This window comes from Lonchura striata, chromosome 2 (genome assembly GCF_046129695.1).
Source record: "Lonchura striata isolate bLonStr1 chromosome 2, bLonStr1.mat, whole genome shotgun sequence".
Classification (NCBI taxonomy): Eukaryota; Metazoa; Chordata; class Aves; order Passeriformes; family Estrildidae; genus Lonchura; species Lonchura striata.
Window position 1 is genome coordinate 84,947 of NC_134604.1, and position 21,127 is coordinate 106,073.

The following is a 21,127-nucleotide window of genomic DNA, read 5'->3' on the forward strand; positions in this document are numbered from 1 at the left end:
ACATTATATGCCATAAAAATGATCATATAATACTTCTGATATTTAAATATTGCAAATAGTAAAATAGTAAAATTTATTGTATTAAATTTTTTGAAGATTTAATACTAGGTGTTAGAGATTCACTTGGGAGGCAAGCCCTGAGCCTTAGGGAAGGCTGTAAGATCTGAGAGCATTGTGACTATTCATATCTTGCATCCACTGAAATAGATCAAGTTTTACCTGCATAAGATTAATGCCTACATTTTTGATTTTCTTTTGTCTTTTTGGCTAGGATGAAGAAAGAATTCTGGGGAAAAGCAAACAAAAACGAACACCCCATGTGTGAATTAACAAATTGATATATCGATATTTGTGTATATATGTATGAGATTATTGCATTGGTAAATTAAATAAAATTAATAATGCCATTGCATTTTCAGAAGGTAGAGAGATAATAATTTTATTTATATCTGTGAGAATAGCATATTCAAAGCCCTTTTCCCAGGACAACAAATAAGGTAGGCTTGCAGCCTCCATTTTGTAATGTAAAAGCTCTGGTTATTCTGGTTCTGAATACAACTTGAGCTTTGAGAAACTTCATACCTGACCTAAAATTCATGGCAAAATGTTTTTGATGTTTGTATCAATGATCTGAATTGTCTTCTGCCAGCTGTAGTCCTACTTCAGTGGATTAATTTCTGAAGTTCAGCCCATGTTGAAGGAAAATGCTTATGTATGGCTTATTATTCTTTCTCTTGCTAACATTTCATTTTTTTCCTAGGTCTACTTACCCAGATCTTTTTGAAGAACATTTTCCTTCTCACTCTGTATTAAGCTTGAAGTTTGTGGTTTCCATTTCACACCTAAAGAGGGATTTGCATGCCTAAAACATTTTTTTTACATCTCATTGCCTTGATTAAAAGACATTACCTCTCCCTGCAGCGCTCGCTTGCCTGCCTCCTGAGAGAAAAAACGCAAACTGTAATGACAGCACCCCACAACTGGCTCAACAAGGAAACCACCAGAGAAGAGATTACCCTTACAGTGAGCCAATGTTTTGCCTAGTCTGACATGTCAGATTTTGGCTCTGTGCTTCTAATATAAAGCCCCTCCCAGAAGAACTGAATCAAAATATGTCAGCTTAATCAACATCATGTTTATGCATAAAAAAGACTTATTGACCTTTTGGTAAGTGACCTACTAAGAAAAGCAACGTCTCAAAGGATTTACCCCTTCATGCTCAGTGTGGGGCAACAAGCCAATACAACATCTGCTCAGTATGCACTGCAAAGCAAATGAACAATGCTGACACCATTAATCAGCTTGTCCAAGTGAATAAAATTTCAAAAGCTAATGTAAGAAAGCTTGGCTTTAAAAGCAAACATTTCATGTGGATCTGCATGGGTTCATCTAATGATGGATTAGTTAACCCTGAGAGATGAAGAATAACTCAAGCCCTTTGTTTGAGGGGGCAGTGCATGAAAATCTGACAACGTACAGAGAAAGATTGTAAAGAAATTAGACCTATGGGAAGTAGTTTTGCAAAAATTGATCACCTGCCATTGGTGCCTCAAACTTCAGTGTGTGATATTCAGCACAATGAATAAAAACCACCTGGTTTTGAGTCCTATCCGCAGGCTGCAAGCTGTGATTAAATGTATGTTTTTTTCATTCACAGAACTGTTAAAATGCAGGTAGCATTTTTTGCTTCCTTTCCCTCCTTTGCTGGGCCGCAGAGAGGAACTGTACCTCAAAGAGAAAAATTACCTGGAATTAATTTCAGTGGAATAAATCAAAGCAGTGCAGCAGCAATTTCAATCTGGGGCTAAATAATGAGTGAAAATTGAGGAAAAGTCAGTAAAGGGAGCTGATACTTCCTTATTTAATGAGGAGTAGATAATCTGTCAGGAAAATAGAAGGTACAGAACACAGACACATGGAAGCTACACAGAGAAGCTACAAATGGAAAAAGTCTCTGCTAGCCAGCTTAAAAATGCAAGTCCTATTCGATTGCTTTGTCAAACCTGTTTTAAAAGTCCAAGACTTTTCTGCTTCCAAGATCCCCTTTGGAAGACGTCTCCAGACTGCAGTGTATTTTGGTCTCAGAATATTTTTTGCCAATATCCTTTTTTTTAACCTGAATTTCTTCCCATAATTACTAGCACACTCTTTTGGAATACACTAAAAATTCACTTCCTTCAGTAACCTTCACTGCCTTTTTGTAAATACCTGATTCTCTTATGTCTTCTCAGAATATCATGCCCAAAACTTACTCCATTGGAAATTATCAAGATTGTTTAAGAGGCAGGGCTCTAGCCTCAAAAAATAAAGTGGACATCACCGGAATAGGTAAAAGGTTTTAAAAAAACTTGGGACAAATGTTTTTTCATTGTTCATTAAAGACTATATCTTGAATGCATCAGTCTCTTAATCACTCTAAGCCCATAACAAAAGGAGTGCTGCAGTCAGCAGAGCTCCCCTGTTGGCTGTGAGGGGGCTCCTGTCAGCCAGGACGTGGCCCAAATCCTCGGGGGCTCTGCTGACACAGGGAACGTGTTCTGCACGGCTTTTTGCCAGCTGACCACACACATCCTATTCACTTCCATGGCACTGTAGCTCTCTAGGAGCCTTAGGGAATCTGAAAGGATACTGCAGGAGATGTGGAAGGTGGAGTTCCCTGCTGGCAGGCCCTCTGTGAAGTGCCGAACCCGTCTGACGCGCCGGTAGAGGCTCCAGAAGGTGTCGAAGGCCGACACGCATCCACGTAAAGAAGTCGTCCTTCAAGGAACCATTGTTCCTCTCGTCTTCCTCGTCTAACAGATACACTGGTTTCTGCCAGGAAGGAGCTCTGGCTGTCCCTGCTCACAAAGAGACAACGCAGGAAAGACACTGTCAGTAAAAGCAGTGGTTGCTGAGATTCTGGGCCTCACACAACCAACAAGAATATGAGCTGTGGAAAAGATGTAAGACACTGTCCAAAATTCTATATATGCCAGATAACAGCATCTCCAAGCATGTCCACTCACCTCAAACATGAAGTAACAGTTTAATAGTACTCAGGGGCTGCTACACATTAGAACCTTCAAACACAGGAAAAACAAAGTGACTTGCAAAGTGAAAATACTGTTTATTCTGCATTCTTGTCTCTTCAGCAAGCAATGTGTTCTCAATAATGAGGAGCTTGCCCTCATTTTTACACATTAATATATTCCTGTACAACCAGAAAGGCACCTTTTTGCAGTCTAATGGTACAGGCTATGGCATTTAGAATCTATCCCATGAAAACAACTTAGATCATTAGCTCTTGCATATTGCACCCAGCTCAGCACTGCCCTGATCCACAGTGCGCAGCTTTTAGCCCCAGGTCAATAGAGATCAACCAGAACAAGGAAACAGCCCTTGGAAACAAGTCTGAAAGAACTAGTGACAAAGGCAGTCTCTCATGCCTCACAACTGCCCAAGAATCTGCAAAGGCATGAAAGAAAGGTGGGACATGCAATTCTGCTTCACAGATGTTTTCCACAGGAAAAAAAAAAAGAAACTCCTTCCTCGCTTTCTCTGGGCAGATGAAGCACTACAAGAAACTATAAAGGGTATTGATGTGGGCTAACTTCAGTCTTCCAAAACCATTTTCTCTCAATTTTTATGGTCACTGATTAAAAAGTAAAAAGGTGATATTTTAGCTAAATGTGCCTTCTGCTCTCAGTCACCCTCTAAACCCTGCTTCTTCAACTTGTTTTGGGAGACATTTCTCCCAAAGGTGATTTTTCTCAGAATGGGAGACACGTGAAGGGGGAGACAGGGAAGTAATTGAAAAATAAGGACCACCAGCAGAACCATTCTTACCTGTAAATGCAGAATAGAGATTGTATGACTCAGGATTGTGAAATTTCACATTTTTATCTGTCCACCAACTGTTTCCAATCTTCAGCAACGGCACTTGAATCACAGATGAGTTATGATTGTAAAACAGATCAATAGTATCTGCAAGGAATACAAAGCAACATTTGTGAGTCGAAGACAGTTGTTCTAATTGCCAGCATGACTAACAAAAAAAGGCACATTGAAGCATCTTTCAAGTGGATAGAAAACCTGAACATCCTGGATGTGTATGGAGCACTGCACATTTCACAAGAAGAACTAAGGACCAGAATCTTAGAACTTCTGAATTTTTAAAGACTGAACATTTCATACCAATCCCTGTGCATGTTGGGCATGCTTCTCATGTCCATCAACTCCTGTGGGACTACCTTCTTTGCAAAACACTTTCAGAGCTCTCTAGCTAGTTACAGAAATAACTGTCCTAGCTAGTTACCCCTAGAATTTCTTTGACAGTTGTCCCAAAACTTTGCTATACAATATATGTTTTCAGAGACTAGGGTAGAGGTAAAAGCACAGTCAAGGGAATCCAGTCCTTTGGGAAAAAAAAAAAAATCCTTTAGTTCTATGCCAGTTAGAGCTTGCTTACCAACTTGGACACAAACACTTTCTTCAATCAAAAAACATTTAGTTAAAATTGTGCCTTACCATGCCTCCCAGTTTCATTGGGTGAACAGCACTTGTTTTTATCCATTACTATTTTCCTACATAGATTAGTTTAACATAAGACAAAAACATGACAGGTCTCATTTAGAGCTCTGTAAACCCCTAGGCAGCCAATGGGATGATGGGCAGGGACAATCAGATGATACAGATGGGCAGGGGTTGCCTTTTAGGAGACATGAAAAGCACAACTCAAGTGCTGAGACACACTCTTCAGGGAAATGATCATTCTGTGGCCCACCACACCCTCAGCTGTTTGTCACCACTTCATTTACAGGAGATGCAATGCTCTGAGCTCTTCCTGCTCAGTTGCTTGTCTTGACTCTCCCTCCCATGCTCCAGAACAGCTGGGCTGCCCACAGCTGGGCTCTGCTGGCCTAGGTCTCAGCCCAGCCCAGTAAATCCCACTTCCAGGGCAGCAGGTGGGTAAGGCAGAAAAAATCAAGTGGATCTAGAAGTTACTCAATGAACTGGCTTCACAAATCCCCTGGTGTGGGTGGCACAGTTGCTTGGAAAGAGCTGCTGCCTTCTCAAAACCTGCTGTATGGAGCAGGTAAAAAAAAAGGTGAGAGCAGGGAGTGGAAGAAATTGGAAGACAAAAAAAGATGGTGTAATGGAGAAAAGTCTGTACAGTTTTTTAGTTGCTTTTCTTTCCAAAGATACATTCTGAAATCTCCCAAGTGTATTCATAAACCAATTATGATCACTAGTTACTACAAAGATCAAATCCAGGTTTAAATTAAGACTATGTATGATTCCAGCATTCTAAGAATAAAAATGAAACCATGTAGATCCAAAGATCCAAAGTAACGTGGAGAATGTCGAGAGTCCCTCCTTCTAAGCACATGATTATGGGAAGGCAGAATCTGGGCTCTCCCATCAGTGTACAAAAATGAAACACTGCACAAAAATGTGCTTTTTAACAAGGAAGTACAAGAAATCTGTTGTATCCTCGTTCCTTATTTCAAGAGGGCCTAAATTCCTAACTCCTGCTGCATGCTGACATGGAAGAGAGCCTTAGAAAATGAGAAATCTCCCTCAGTTTCCAAACAGGGGCCAAGTTAGTAAACAGTAGGAAGCAGAGTCTGATGTTCACCAGAGCAACGCCACCAAAGAAAGCCTTTTGTGTGAGAAAGGAGAGACCTTGCAATAGAGGTCTGCCCTGGCCGGGGGTGGGGGCATGGTTTCCAGAGGGAATCAGCAAGGGCAGAGGAAGGTCCCACGCGCCCCTGAAGATGCTGTTGGTGACGGCCCCGCACGGCGCCATCGGGGTCCCGCTCCTGTAGGTGCTGAAGGGCGTGCAGCAGCTCCTCTGGATCTGCATTCAAGGGTACACAGCAGTCAGGCACAGACCCAGGGCTTGGTTTAAATGGTGTCCTCCCATGCCTTCTGAAAAGACACTAACAATTAAGTCTCCAGTACCTTTTAGTCACATTAGAGACATCAAATGAACCTTCCATATCTAGGCACAGAAGGTCTTCACCGAATTCTGCTGCTGACTTGCAAGCTCCAGACTACAAAAAACAGGTTTGGGGATCTGCTGTTGTAAAATGGCTACAACTGAAAATGTTCCAGTGAAGCCTTGGCTTACCCTAGAACATCTTGTTTTACCTTCTTTTTAATTCTGACCTGGACTGAATTAGTGCTGGAGAACAGCAGATGTAGTTGGCCACATTACTGCAGGTCAAAAAGGGCCAATCTTGATGTATGAAGATACAGAATAAAAGACAGAAGTCCACTCTCAGCTTTATTGCATCTTTCCTACCCCATTTTATAAGAAACTATAAATCCTCAGGTTTCAATACAGAAATATTTTCAAGTAACTCCAATGAGCTGTGTATCTGATTGGCATAAAAGCCAAAAGCAGCTGCATCTGGATGCAAACAAACAAGCTGACAGGACACCTGGAGAGTTTTAGGAGGCATTTTATAAAAATGAGGAATATGTCTTGAGAATTTTAAGAAGCATTTTATAGAAACAACAGATTACCACGGCACAACCACCATATATACTGAAAGGACATGTGGACTATGTGTATATTATTAAATACTACTTTTATGCCAAAGAAAATATGCTTTAGGTTTGTAAGTAAAAGAACCTGAATGCCCTGAGAATGCCATGATTGCATTCTCCAGTTTCCTTACGCAGGTCTGCTGCAGGTGATGCTGTCTACTCCCTCTTTAGACTTCTAAATTGCATGCTTAGAACTGCATACATGATCACTTATTTCAGAACTAACCTTATCCTGCTCCTTGCCTGCTTCCATAGCCAGATGGCAAACTAAAGACTTAGAATAACTTAATTCCCTAGCCCTATAATAAGAGCACAGCTTAAAACACTTCTGGCTAATACAAGAAGGAAATGCTTTCTGTACATTTATTTGAAAAAGACAATGTACTTTTAATCAGCATTACAAGGTACTGGTTTGTGAACTGCAACACAGGACTGACATCTTTTATTTACCACCTCCCCCCCCCCCCCCTTTCAACCTTCCTCTCTTATTAACTTATTAGACATTATGGCCCCAACAAGCATAAAAGCCAGGACCTAACACTGAAAATCTGTACTTTATTATTCCTTAGAGCCATCTAAACACACTTATAGCTCTGCCTAGATGGCTCTCCATATGGTCAAAGGCATACCTGCTGGAAATGCTGATTTCACAACAGAAAAAGAAAACTTACATTTACATTTCGGCCCAACAGTTGTGTGTCACTTCTTGGTATCACGTATCGACGGTGGTTCTGATAGAAGTTTTGCAGACCATAGTACATAAAAACATCACCCTAGAAATAAATCCCTTCAATAAAAAGAGTTCATGAAGGCAATGAGAAATCCTATTGCTTGCTACAAAAGAGGTGAAGAGAGTACTCATATCAAAATGTCTGTAACTACACCCTAAGCAATATAGCAGTCACAGGCTAGAATCTTATCTTTACCTGAACTGTAAGTTTCTATGTTTTGGCACAAAATTAAACATAATGTAAATCAAAGAACAAAATCTGAAACAAAAATGCCTGATAATTATTTTACTCGGGATGGCATGCCTAGCCATGAACTTGCAATGACTATGAATCATATTGTAGAGACAAACACTCATTTTCCATAATAGAAGGTGCACAAAAACCTTCACATTAAAAGGAGAATGCTAGGCAGGCCAATCATGCATGAAAGGTAATTATACAACTATAAAAAACCCATTACTCAGTTAAACTAACTTCTCATCTCAAACATCACTGTAATCTGAAGAATTACAAAGTATTTTAACAGCTTCCTCAATACTGAAGAATTCTATCATTTCAAGAGATCATTTATTCAGTACTAAGTATAAGATCTCTTTGGCAGAACATGAAGCCTTTTAACAGTCTCAGCAACACAACATGGCAGTTTAAGAAAGGAAACGAAGGATATTTTTTCCAAAAGAAAATTCAGAATCACATTGCTAGACTTGAATTATTTCAAGGACCTTGGGGATTAGCAGCACAACCCTTGTAAAAATGACTACAGGGGTCCACTTCTGTAAAGTGGTCAGAACTTCAGATTTCTTTTTCACTTGAGAGCTTAGCTGGGTAGCACCAACCAACCCCAGGCCAAGGGCAAAGCTCTGCCTCTGACTCAGAGAGAGACAGAGAGAGGTCACCTCCACAGTCAAACACCATTTCCTCCACCCCTTCTTCTTTTTGGACATCTCCCAAATAAGAAGCCAGGTCTTGGTTATAAATACCAAAATTAACAACAAAGTCAAACGTGTAACATTTTGAATATTATATGTTCTGGAAAAGTACAAAGCAAATTTAGTCAGGAGCTCTACAGGACAGAATTACTGTCTTTTATCACTTAGGGATATAAGTAACAGGTGGTACACAGTGATCTGAGTTGGTTTTTTGCACCCACTTACCAATATATTTTCCTTTAACGTGAAATTGACAGTATTCCTTATTCCAGTTAGAGAAATTTTCACGGAGCTTTGAAAAATCTGAGCATTTATCTGAATAATCTGTCAGAGAAGTGAACAAGCAAATATATTGTCATAAAGGACATACTCATAGGAAAAGATTAGTGTTTTAGGTCCAAGGCTTCTCAGAGCTGTTCTCTTCTAAGTGACCCTGGACTGCCAAAAAACATTGTTGAAAATGAAGAGTGATGACTTGGCCTCAATGAACACCACAAAATTTATCCCTAGTTTAAATCTGGTTTAAAGTCTTTTGAAGATGGTTGCAGAACTTTCACAACTGCTCCTTGGCAAAGGAGTGCTGAGTGAAGAACACTCTTGCTCATTGGGCTGGCTGACCAAGTAATGCTTAAAAAATCCCCACACGCATCACAGCCCACCGTGCTGAACAGCCTGGGTGTAGTGCTGAGTGCTGGCTCCAAACAGGAGTCTATTCACAACACCACAGCTCTGAATAACCTCCTTTTCTGCAGGAAAAACATTAGGGCTCCCTGTATTTCAAGATTTTGCCCCAACAAACATGTATATTCTTATAGTATTAAACACTCTCTGAGGGATTTGCTTATTTCCCTTCAAAACCCCAGAAGATAATGACAACATTTTGATATTAGCAGCCAGTGGCAGTAATTATCACCCGTATTTCAGATATTCCCACCCAGTTAATCACCCAGTGCTCTGATTTTAGTGATGACTGACTGCCTCTGAAGATTTTCACAAGAATACCAGCTGCTGGACACACGTCCAAGGCATGAAGCCATAGCTATCATCTTTATTCAGAAGCAAAACTCAAAGTCTTTTCCCTCCAAACCTGGCCTGGTTTCTACTTTACAGAATATCAAAGAACACCACTCCCAAACCAACCTGTATTTCTCTGACACTGTTTGCAGACAGGACAAGGCAGACTCCCACAGTAAGGCAGAATGCCCCTGTCAGAAAGAAGCTGGAGAGCACAGATGCAATGGTCAGCTGGGGCTTCCAAGCTGGCAGCCTCTGCTGTTTGAATGCAGTGTTATCTGGACACCTGGAGGGTTGGGCTTCTGCTTCTCTGGGAAGAACACTTGTCTTGTTTTTCATTTTCTTCTCGGTGAGAGAAAGGAGTAATATCTTTGTGCTGGAGAGTGTTTCAGCCAAGATATTGTCTTTATTGTTGGGAGACAGTATTTGTTGTTCAAACTTGCATTATGGTGAGGAATTACTTATTAACTAGATCTCTCTCTTCCTTGTTTTCTGTATTTGTGCCTGGATCTCCATGATCAGCTTGCACCAATCAAGTGATTGTGTACTTTGATCAGGGTGTCCAGTTCATTCCTCCTGGAAAAGCTTAGATATATTTTTCCTGCCTCACAGCTCATTAGGATTCATTATGACATACTAATTTGTAGGGATACTGTCACCTATACTGGAATTTCTGTGTAATTCAGATGCATTATTTCTTATCAATTTACTTCCATAGCTCAGCTAACAGGCATGGCATACAAGGAAAGGAGTCCTAATCCAGTTGCACTGGAATCCACTGGGGAGGACTGCAGATGCTGAGACAGCACTGGAGAGAGAACATGGCTTTGGAAGACCAAACCAATTTTCTTAACCTATTACATTCATTGCTATAGACTGAGATGCAATTAAAGACTGTAAAAAAAGTTGTGTGTTGTTTATCATAGAAGGACAATTCATTTTTAAAATATCTAATTTGGATCAATCTTTCCAAGATACTGATGACTTCCTCATCTGTATTCATCTTGTTCTCTGAAAAAGAATCCATCCATTCCCTGCTATCCACAATGACAAAAGAATCACCCAGAGATCACCTCATTTTAATTTAAATGGACAAACATAAGAATACTATTTACACACTTCAACAGTTTAACCAAAATAAGATCTCAGTAAAATATGCAGATAATACCATGTAAGAGCAAAAAGCAGCATTTGCCCAGCTCTAGAACAGATAGGTGAAAAATACCTTTTTAACATGTTACTGAAATTCATACTTTTTCAAAGACCCCCAAGGGCAAGTAGATTACCACTCTCATGAGACAAATACATGTCTCATTTAGGATAGCACAAAGAGGGAACAGAAAACTGAGCTGTGCAAAGACTTTCACACCCATATTTGCTCATCTTCAAGGTCTTACCAGTGACACGAAGTAGTACATCTAGCAGGTGAAAGTGGTGTAACTGATTTCAGTATGACATTGTTCCTGCAGTAAAAATAATACTAGAACTACAAACAAAATTTCTGGGTTTTTATTAAAAGAAAACTCAAAAAATGTTGCAATGTGCCTTCTGTATTTAGACCTCTGAAGAGTCAAAATTCAGTTGCAAGCAGGATAATAGCAAAAGGCAGCTGCAAATTACTTCCTTGTTGGTAAACTCACTAAAAGAGTCCCAGCTTCACAGATCCATTTCTGCACAGCTTTATAATACTCTTCTCAAGTAGGTCAATTGTTTCTTTCTTTATCTGAAGAAAACAAAAATCAAAGCATAAGAAGTTACTGATAATTATATATTTATTTATTTACTGAGGAACCTTACTACAGGACTAGAAATTAAAGAAGAGATTGTTATAGAAGGTCCTCTAGTACATTTCCAGTTTTTAAAATACCCATCCTTTGCCCTGCAGCCCTGAAGTCCCATTTCACATGGCTACAGAAAGGTTATCATTGGCAGAGCTGGTAAAGCACACCACAGCAAAAGGCCCATCCTGGGCTGCAGAATCCCTACAGGACTTTCCAGAGTGAGAACTGGCATAAAGCAGATTAAGGGCAGTGCAGCAGGCACAGTTCTGTCTGTGGCTGGGACACCTGAATGAAAGTGAGCAGGAAGATCAGCTCTGCCTGTGCTGTGCACAAAGTGCTTTGGTTTATGACTCTGATAGGGCTCTAGCTCAAGGCTTATCTAAAGATAAAACAAATATATTACAGAGTAAATACTGACTACATATTTCAGAGGGAACACAAGATTCTTTATCATCACAGTTAGTCTAGAGTTTCCTTACAGCTCCCTTTTACCACTTACAAATCACTTGTTTGCAGGTTTTCTCTCAGGATTATATTCTTTCGTGCCTCCACTTTGCAGAGGCATAAATTATTCAAGAAAGGCCAGCCAGCCTCAATTTCAGACTGGATGTGCTACACAAAGGTGAACACAGTTGTCTTTCTATCACAAGTCCATTTCTCACAAGTATTTTATTTTCATGACATCTGAAACTTAAACTTAGCATATTTTCAAATTTACTGAAGGCTGGTGTGTGTATTGCTTGCAGATATTGGGTTTTGGTGAAAAAAACTTCACTTGAATCTTAGGAACAAGTAACTTAAGAAGTTGAGACAGCTCTGTATTGCCACCAACCTCTGTAGAAAAAACTTTCAAAGCAGGAAGCTTGTCCTTTGGTCAGACCAAAAACTATACAATCCATTTTTATTTACACCTTTATGATTTACTTCAATTCCAGTTTGCCAAGACAAAGTCTGATTCACTCCTCCTCTGGTTTCTTTGGGAGCTTTCTATCCATTTTTTGGGATGAATGAAGTGGGAGACACAGAAATAGAGAATGAAAATTCCAGCAGCATTAACTAATGAGATGCTGAGGGAACTGACAGAGCAGTGGATTAGGGCACCATCCCTTGTGTGGATATGATGGCATACAGAACTACCATGTGTTTTTCAATTCATTAATATAATATAATATAATATAATATAATATAATATAATATAATATAATATAATATAATATAATATAATATAATATAATAATATGTGTAGAATTCTCCACTGAACATCAGGTGACTACAAAACCAGCAAATATTTTGGACATGTGCTTCCAAATGTTCTTGCTTTCTGGTTTAAACACAATGAAATTTAGCAATGTTGCACCTTAAATATGTAAAAAAAAGTATTGATAATTGAAGTTTGCACTGAAAATAGGCCAGTATGCTGAGTTTCTCATTTTAAGTGTACAATTTTCCCTCCATAACTAACACAGGTGAAAGAAATTAGTATATCATACAGCCAAGTCTCTAAACTGTCTTTGGTACTGTATTTCCTCTCTCTGAGAAAACTTAAACTATTCATAGCATGTATTTGACATTTTTCTATATAATTAGAAAAGCTGACTAGGACTGTATTCCATATTTGAAGCCCACAAGTTACTAGAACATCCCATTGGTTTATAAGTGATGTTAAGATGCCTTATCACCAGAACATTATTTAGATGTCTTTTCCTGTGGACATCTCTTACACATAACTTCAAGGAATCTGCCTGATGTCTGCAGTGGGATAAATACCTGCAAAATACTCCACCTTAAAGACCAAGATGTCAAAAACCTTCCTTTATGATGTATTACCTGAATCAAGAGCAGTTTGAAGACTTTTCTGTAATTACATATTCACTATTCTGTAATCACTATTGCGTATCCTAAGACAATATATGATGGTCCAATGCTCTTAGCTGGATTTAACTTGAACTAAGCTTTAACTTTTTATGCTAAAATAGCCTTAGGATTTTGCCTTAATAAAATAGACTTGGACTCACAACTTTTGGCCTGTATTTCTCGACAGACACACAGAACTGCCATGATGCTACCTACAGTGAGCTGAAAGGTGTACTTGAGGTTCACAATAGCCCCAAATGAAATACTGGCAACGTAATCTTCATTTTTTGGAGGTGGAGCACCTGCAGTCTACTTTATTGATACTGACTTCAGATGACTTAAAAAAATCTATGCCACTGCCATCAACACCTTTTGTACTGCCTGTGATTTTGTACTTGACTGTCTGTGATCTCGTGTTTCCTGTTTTTTAAAACCATACTAAAAAAGCCTTATGCATTAACCACAAGATGGAGCCTCTTTGCCACCAAAAAAGCAAAGGCAGGTGTTTTTTTTGGTTTTTATTTTTGCTACTTCATTTCTTCAATGTATTTTTTGTTAGTTTGTTTTGTGTATGTGGGGCTGTAAAATGCAGCACATTCAAATACTTAGACAAGTACACAGATGGATTAATGACATATAATTTGTTTCACTTGTGAAACAGCTTGTCTATATGCAAAATAAAGCCTTTTCCCTGGAGATTCCTTCCATGTATGGGCCTACTATAAATGCAAAAAACCTCAAGACACTGTGCAGGAAATTGGGAGCTTTCTAAGAAGCACTAATGGAGGAAACGACCTCTTTATCTGGCTAGAAATAGGTGATGCCTCACAACATACTGTAAGCACAGCTTGTTACAGCAAGAAATAGAAAAGCTGGATTATAGAACTGGAAAGAATTGGGAATTAGTTTAGAGGAAGTGTAGAAATAATGGATGGGTCTAAGTTATTTGTACCCTATGTCTTGTCAAAAGAAACAGAAAAAAATACAAGAAAGAAAAGGAAAAAAACAAGAGAATTGTCTGTAGAGTTACTCATATGATGTTATCGTGCTCTTAGGTGGAGAAACATGTATGTTTGGTCATAGTTTTGTTTCGTTTTTGAGGAAAGTTTTCACTGAATCACAGAATATGCTGAGTTGGAAGGGACCCACAGGGATCAAGTCCAAATCCTGGCCCTGCACAGGATACTCCAAGAGTCACACCCTGTGCCTGAGAGCATTGTTCAAACACTTCCTGAACTCTGCCAGGCTTGGTGCTGGGTGAACAATTCCCTGGGGAGCCTGTTCCAGGGCCCAAACACCCTCTGGGGAAGAATCTTTTCCTGATATCCAACCTAAACCTCCCCTGACACAACTTCAGGCCATTCCTTGGGTCCCGTCACTGTCACCAGAGCAGAGATCAGTCCTGCCCCTCCTGTCCCCCTCACAAGGAAGCTGCAATGGGGTCTGTCCTCAGTCTCCTCCAGACTGAGCAGCCCAACAGCCGCTTCTCACACGGCTCCCCTCAAGGCCCTTCTCCATCCTCACTGCCCTACTTGGGCTTTACACCCTTCTTCTGCTGTCACCAGGACTATAGACAACACTGCAGGTGAGGTGGCCCCAGCTCAGAGCAGAGGGACAATCCCCTCCCCTGCCTGGCTGTGATGCTGGGCTGATGCCCCAGGACAGGGTTGGCCCTCCTGGCTCCAGGGCACTGCTGGCTCAGCTTCAACTTTCCATCGACCAGGACCCCCAGGTCCCTTTCCATGGTGCTGCTTTCCAGCATCTCATTCCCAGTCTGTCTGTACATTTGGGATTGCCCCATGCCAGGTGCAGAATCCTGCACTTCCCTTTGCTCAAATTCACACAGTTGGTGATGCCCATCTCTCTCATTTGTCGAGGTCTAGGACTCTGTACAAGTCCTGCTGAGGCAACTTCTGGGGGGCAGGTAGAATATCCATCCAGCATTAACAGGGGAAACTCACAGCGCTACTATAGAAGTCACAGCTGTGACTTGCAACAATAAAGGAAAAATTATTTTTCAGAAGATAATTTTGAGACCCAAGAGCACAGACTTCTCAGTCAATGTGAACTTCTTTGTGTTCCTTTACCACTGAAGACAGCTTTACAGAAACAAAACTTTACTTGCAAGACCTGAGAACTGCCAACAAAAGTACTTTTAAGACACAGAATAGAACATATACAGGTGCTTATACAATACCTCAGGGATGTCCATCATTCTCCTTAGTTTCTGGTCTCTCCAGTTCCAATCCAAAATCATATATTTTGTGGCGTTTAAGCACAGGGCATCTAAAAAGGCAACATAAATTTCACTACCAAGATAATGTGGCACGTGCTTATCAAAATGATTTTGGCTTTTACATCTTTTGTTGTCTGTTTGCAAAAACTAATCTTTGAACACTTAAGTACTACATTTGCTGGTTGGACAACTAATGCATTGACACTACAAACTCCCTTAGCCACATAATCTCATGTCCTTTTGGAAGATAAACACAAAAGCAGAGCAACTCCTGTTGCCAGACTTGTCAAGAGTTTAACATCCTGCCAGAAAGTAATTCCTCAAGCTTCCTCCTGATGAAACCACAGGAGTTGAATTTCCACAGCTGATGTCACTGGTAAGTTACAAGGACCCTAACCTGAAAATTCATGTTAACAGGAACAGTGTTCAGCAATTTACAGGACAGGGTGCTATGTGAACATGAGTCAGGTCAGTGGTGCTGCTGAAGAATTGCTTTATCCTTCAATATATGGTGGTTAAAAAAAAAGGTCCTTTCTGAACTTGCTTTTCAGCCATTTTCCTGTTTTTTTTAACTAGTCTTCTACATGATGCTCATCATTTTTTCCCCATCAGATTTGATTCCTCTCCCTTCTCTAAGTGACCTTGCACTGCAACACTAAACTGTCAAAAAAGAACTAGAGCTTGGGATAAAATTTAACACTTCCAGGGGTGGGGCATCCACAGCTTCTCGGGGCAACCTGTTCCAGTGCCTCACTACTCTCATGGCAACGTGCTGATGTGCTGGGCACTAACATTTAATGTTGGTGGAAGCAACAAAAATGATGTTACTCCTGCACTCTTTTGGAAGGAGCAGTAGAGTCCCGAACCACTGCCAGTTCCTGACCAAGCGACCACAGTCAGGGCAAGACAGTGTCTTGCATAAGAGGAATAGAAAGATTTGCCTCATCATCTTGTCATTTTGTTGTTTCTTTTTCTTTGTGTACATACTGCATATTGAGTAAGTGAAAATACTCAACAATTGGGAAAAGATTTATAGAGAATAATCAATTTTACTACAGGCAAATGAGAAATACAATCAAATCAGCAAGCAGATCTTTCATACACCCCTCATAAAAGTTTGCAGTAAGCTCATAGTAGCATATGATACAGTGACTTCTGCCACTATTTCCTTTCGATCCACTTGTGGTGTTTGGTTTCCTGGAGCTTTAAATCTCACATTATGGTTTTGCAATCACTTTCAAGTCAGCATAAATCAGTATTCCTGCCAAAAGAGGAAGTCCCCCACCTCTGTCTCATTACCTGATTTTGTGTGCACACTGGTTTTGGTTTAATTGGGGTCATTTCACTGAGCTGCCAAACAGACTCTTGGGCTTGCACAGGGAGCAGGAAGAGGGATTAAACACCGACTGGCAGGTAAGAGGAAGCATTACTCTGCCTTTCTCTGCTAATACTGGCTTATGCCAGCCTCAAGTGATCATAAAACAAAGTACCAGAACCTTGACCTTGTTTTGACTGACATAGCGTAAGTGAAGAAATAGAACCATACAGTTTAGTACTCAAATCTACACATTCGTGTCAACCTAAAAAAAACCAGTTGAAGTTTCACTTCTCATGAGACCAAATATAAAATACCTAGGGAGGAAACGCTCCTTGTTCTCCTACCTTGCTCCACTAGTGCCTTTACTCTCCCAGGAGTTCCAACCCCAATGTGGAACATGCCTTTCTCTAACATATTCATTTGTTCCTTTATCTAATTTGAAGAGAGAAAGAAAAATCAACAGTTAAGCCATAATTGTTTTAAAAATTTCTTCTCAAGGAGTTGAAAATAAATGCAAGATCTCATTTTATTTCTTTCTAGAACAGCAGCATTAAGTAACAAATGATTTTGCCTTTCAAACTGTCAGACGATTATATCTGGAAGAAAGTTTAGGAAATATAACAAGCCAGCTGGGCATCACACTTCTTTAGAAGTTCAATCTTTTTTAACTTTAAAAATCTGCTATTGCACCAAGTATTTTTGGAGGTGAGAATAGCAAGATTCCTTCAGCATTTAAACAAATGCTCTGGAATCCTGAAAAACTTGAATTAACTCTGAAGTCCTTCAAGATGAAGATACTGGAAAAAAGGTGAGATAAAGCAAATCACATTTGCATGTCTGACAGCATTTATATCAAATGCCAAGTGTCCACTCATTATTCCCAACACCTCCATAATTTGTTCTTTTTAACAGGTATGGATACTGGGGACCCAGGCATTCCATTTTCAGAATCCAAGTGTGGGTGCTGGTAGAGTTTGGTTCCACACACTGCGAGTGTGAGTGTCCTGGCACTGAACGAGCACGTGATGGGAATGTGGAAGTGTGAAACTCAGCAGGTGCACAAGCATCTACATTCTGCACAGGGCTGCACCAGAGCTCCTGGAGATGGTGCTTACTGAAATCCTTCACACTGCAGCAATGGCTTACCAAAGCAAGCACTACCCAAAGGAAAGAATTTCATATGAACACTGTATGAAAGGCCCTATTGCCAAAGGATTTAAAAAGAAAATTGTATCACACTACTTAGCTGTTTACTTGCTCTATTAACATTCCCTACCTTTATGTGCTTTGCAAACAACTTGATGACTCTGCAATCTCCTTTAAAGGCTGTCATTGACCTAATAATAATAATAATAAAAAAAAAATGAACAATGAAATACAAGAAGCAGGGCTGGGCTTAAGACCACACATGAGGAAAGGAAAACCAACTGGCATTTCTCAGTATGTTTGAGACACACAGTCCCCCAGTGAACTCTGGTTGTACTCTGAACATTGTGTACATTCTTGTTTGCTACTCAACAACAGAGACCAACAACTGGACAGACACAGTAGAAGATACCAGTAGGGGGCAGTATTGTTTAGATAGCTTTTCAGATAATATTTAATATTACGGCCTGTACTTTCACAGCTAGCTTAGTTCAAAACTGGTTAATCACCAAATCCTAATTAAAAAATAATTCAGTTACTGAGATAACTAAAGCATTAATGAATATGAGTGTGTGTGCACTAAAGGAAGGATCTGTGTATGGACAAATACACATTTCACAGTCTTTCTGCAGCATGGCTGCTGGGAAAACCTAGGCTGCCACTGTCTCTACTGCAGACATAATCCAAATTCCAATTAAACAGATTAATTTGTTAGAAACCTTAACTTGTTTTTCTGACATTCCTTTTTGGCACACAGTAACAACTCTGCGTTCCATATTCATCAAACGGGAGACAACATATTCAGTATTTGTTGAACATAATTTAAAACTGCTTCTTGCAGGGCAGCAAATTTTTAATTTGCAAAGCTAAAGGTTTATCTACATCTAAACCATCTAAGTCTAAGATGCTAGTCTCTGCATGCATGACTGGCACTTATCTGCTTTATCTATGCTTATATCTGTATCATGGAATCAAACTTCCCAAATCTCCATCTCATTTTGTACTGACACATAATCACAGGAAGTAGGGTCAATACATAGAAGACAACCATGAAATTTGTGAGGTATCCATCAATGCATCAGAGTCATCAAAACTTCTGGCATAAGAAGTGGGAGAATAGAGAAGGGGAAAATACAGGGACAGGGCACACTGAAAATTGTCATCTCTGCCCAGCAGTTTTGCCAGCCTGAGCCAGCTGAGAACACTGACACAGACCTGGAGGCACTCAGGCCAGACACACCTTGGCATCTGAGGCCCTGAAATGCCATGTCCTCGCTGCCTTTGGTGCAAAGCCATGACTTCTCATGGTGGATCATGATGCTTTATTGGCTTACTCTGTTCCCAAGTATAACGTGTTTCCCCCACATTGGTTACTTTTGGTTTTTGACAAAAGTAACCCTTCCCAGGCAACTGAAGTACTGAGCATTACTTCAGTCCAAAACCGAACACCATGTTCCCAGAGTTTAAAGAAAGAAGGGATATTGCATCAGTTTGAGTCAGAGAATTTGCTGGCTAGCAGAGGACAGTGTCCCAGTTTTGCCTTTTTGCCTGTGGTTCCAAGACAAAACTCCTGACCGACTGCCAACCTCAACAGAGTCTTTGCTGTTGACATACTTGATGAGTTCCAAGGAGCGCAGGGCAGAGCTGCACAGAACCAGCATCAGCACCGACTTCTCCTCCTTGTGGTTCCTGCGGAGCTTCGCCCACTTTGGGCAGACTGCAATGGAAAAGCCCTTGTACCCACACCAAGCACCACAAGCCAAATTTTAAATTACTAGAGTACATGATGAATGGTAGCCAGCAGCAAGAACACACATGCTGACTCCTTTGAGGTCTGGAACTTTGACATCACTTTTGCATTTAGTCATGGCTGAGAAACTGGAAAATGGAATGCCCAAAATAAATAAAATATAGAAATATTACAAAACTGAATAAACTAGATAAGCGTTAACAATTAACAGTTTTTAAGGTGATGAGCCTATTGTCTTCACTTGCCACATATGGCAATTTGTATCAGAGAAAATAATCTGCAAAGAAACATTTACCAGACCAGAACTTCCATATAAATATACAAGAGAATAAAAATTCACTTGGTTCATGTCAGCAGACAGCTGCAGGACTTTAATTCTAAGATAAGAAATACACCTACTCATGAAGCCACAATAAATTACTGAAAAATAATCCCTAGGAATTATAAGAAAGCCTAGAACATTTTTGATACCAAAAAAATAAAAGCTCTAAACTAAATAAGAGCCAGAAAAACAAGACCGGTCATTAAAAAAAAATTTAAAACCTTAAAGTGATGAATATTTCATAATAAACAATACTTGGAGCTACATATAAAAAATGCAGTAATACTGTATTAATAATATTTTTCATACAACTTTCGTCTCACCCAGACCAACATTTAAACTCACTTTCCTTCAGGTATGAAGAAAAACTGTGGGTAAGATCATTGGCTGGCAGAAAGCAGGAATCTGAAAACAAAGGAAAAAATATTTTTGTTGATGTATTTTAACAGCAAAGGGAGAACAAATGTTTGCAGCATAATCACTAGTTATGTTGATGAAATCCCAACTTCATAAATCCAACTTCATCAATAAATTACCATTTCTGAAACAAAAATTAACCTAGAAGAAACTTTGTATGGGTTAAATCAAGGAAGGTAACATCTCTGAATTTCAATTTCTTTTTTTTCTCCAGCCTGAAACCTTGAATCCTGGGCTGCTGTACAGGTGTGATCACATGCTTTAAATAAAGTTTTCATATGTCTTTGCCACAATGAATCAAAGCCTCAGCCAAAAGCCTTACACTCCTAGATTATTCCTCCAATGTACCATGTACCTATGATGAAATATGTTTGTACATCCCCCAAATAATTCATACTGTGTAAATGCAAGAATCTACCAATAATTTACTTGTCAGTGAGTTTGTTCACCTTCTGGTCTTTCATATCGTGGTAATCTACTTAAATATATCAATCCTAACAGAAATACCTCCACTGCATTTTCAGTGCCTTTCTCTTCCTCCATTTCCTGCTGACTTCCTTTTCTCTGGTCACTATGTTAACTGGGAAGTTTTTCAACAGCACTCTGTGGCAGACATACCATTTAACTTCTTATAATGGCAGTGAAGATCCCAACAGGTTCTTTGGAAGGTCCTTTCTCACGCCTATCAGCAAAACAAAGTTCTTAAAAAGATGATTAAAATTCCATGGTCTGAAAACTTGCCACTGTGTTAAGGGCTGTTTGCCTGACAGAACAATATGGTTCTGCAGAGCATTAACAATTCTTCTGTCTTTAAAGACTTACATATTTGTCACCATCTATCATGAAGCACAGCCCCTCAGGGTGTCCATGGATGTTTGCTGATCCATTTTCTGAACTAAGCAGGTTTGTTCGAAGACATTATTCATGTTCACATGGATGGTACACTGTGCTAATGCTGAGAGCACCAATCCAAGATCTTCATCAGAACAGACAGTGTGACAAACTTGGTTTGTAGCCAATGCCTGGCTGAAATCCTGTCTTGCTGAAAACTTTTATTTGCACAGATTCCTATTAAATTCCAAGACTGACATTGAG

General features: G+C 39.8%; 2 protein-coding genes across 3 annotated transcripts in view; both read right to left on the reverse strand.

Moving 5' to 3' along the window:
- Positions 1–641: 641 nt before the first annotated feature.
- LOC110478705 (cell cycle control protein 50C) lies at positions 642–10,184 on the reverse strand. Its single transcript, XM_021545513.3, is given in 9 exon segments — positions 642–1,804; positions 2,630–2,733; positions 2,735–2,837; positions 3,826–3,963; positions 5,665–5,839; positions 7,206–7,307; positions 8,420–8,453; positions 8,455–8,518; positions 9,331–10,184. Coding segments are annotated over 9 exon segments (948 nt in total). The 5' UTR covers positions 9,548–10,184; the 3' UTR covers positions 642–1,793.
- An 82-nt stretch (positions 10,185–10,266) lies between these two features.
- Positions 10,267–21,127, reverse strand: part of CMSS1 (cms1 ribosomal small subunit homolog) — a 216,048-nt gene continuing 205,187 nt past the window's right edge. For both annotated transcript variants that reach the window (XM_021545505.3, XM_077790912.1), the window contains exons 5-10: positions 19,961–20,020; positions 19,158–19,260; positions 17,674–17,734; positions 16,742–16,829; positions 15,041–15,129; positions 10,267–10,931 (exon numbers count right to left, since the gene is read on the reverse strand). In XM_021545505.3, coding sequence (XP_021401180.2) covers positions 10,848–10,931; positions 15,041–15,129; positions 16,742–16,829; positions 17,674–17,734; positions 19,158–19,260; positions 19,961–20,020 — 485 coding nt within the window. In that variant the 3' untranslated portion in view covers positions 10,267–10,847. The remainder of the gene's footprint in view (positions 10,932–15,040; positions 15,130–16,741; positions 16,830–17,673; positions 17,735–19,157; positions 19,261–19,960; positions 20,021–21,127) is intronic.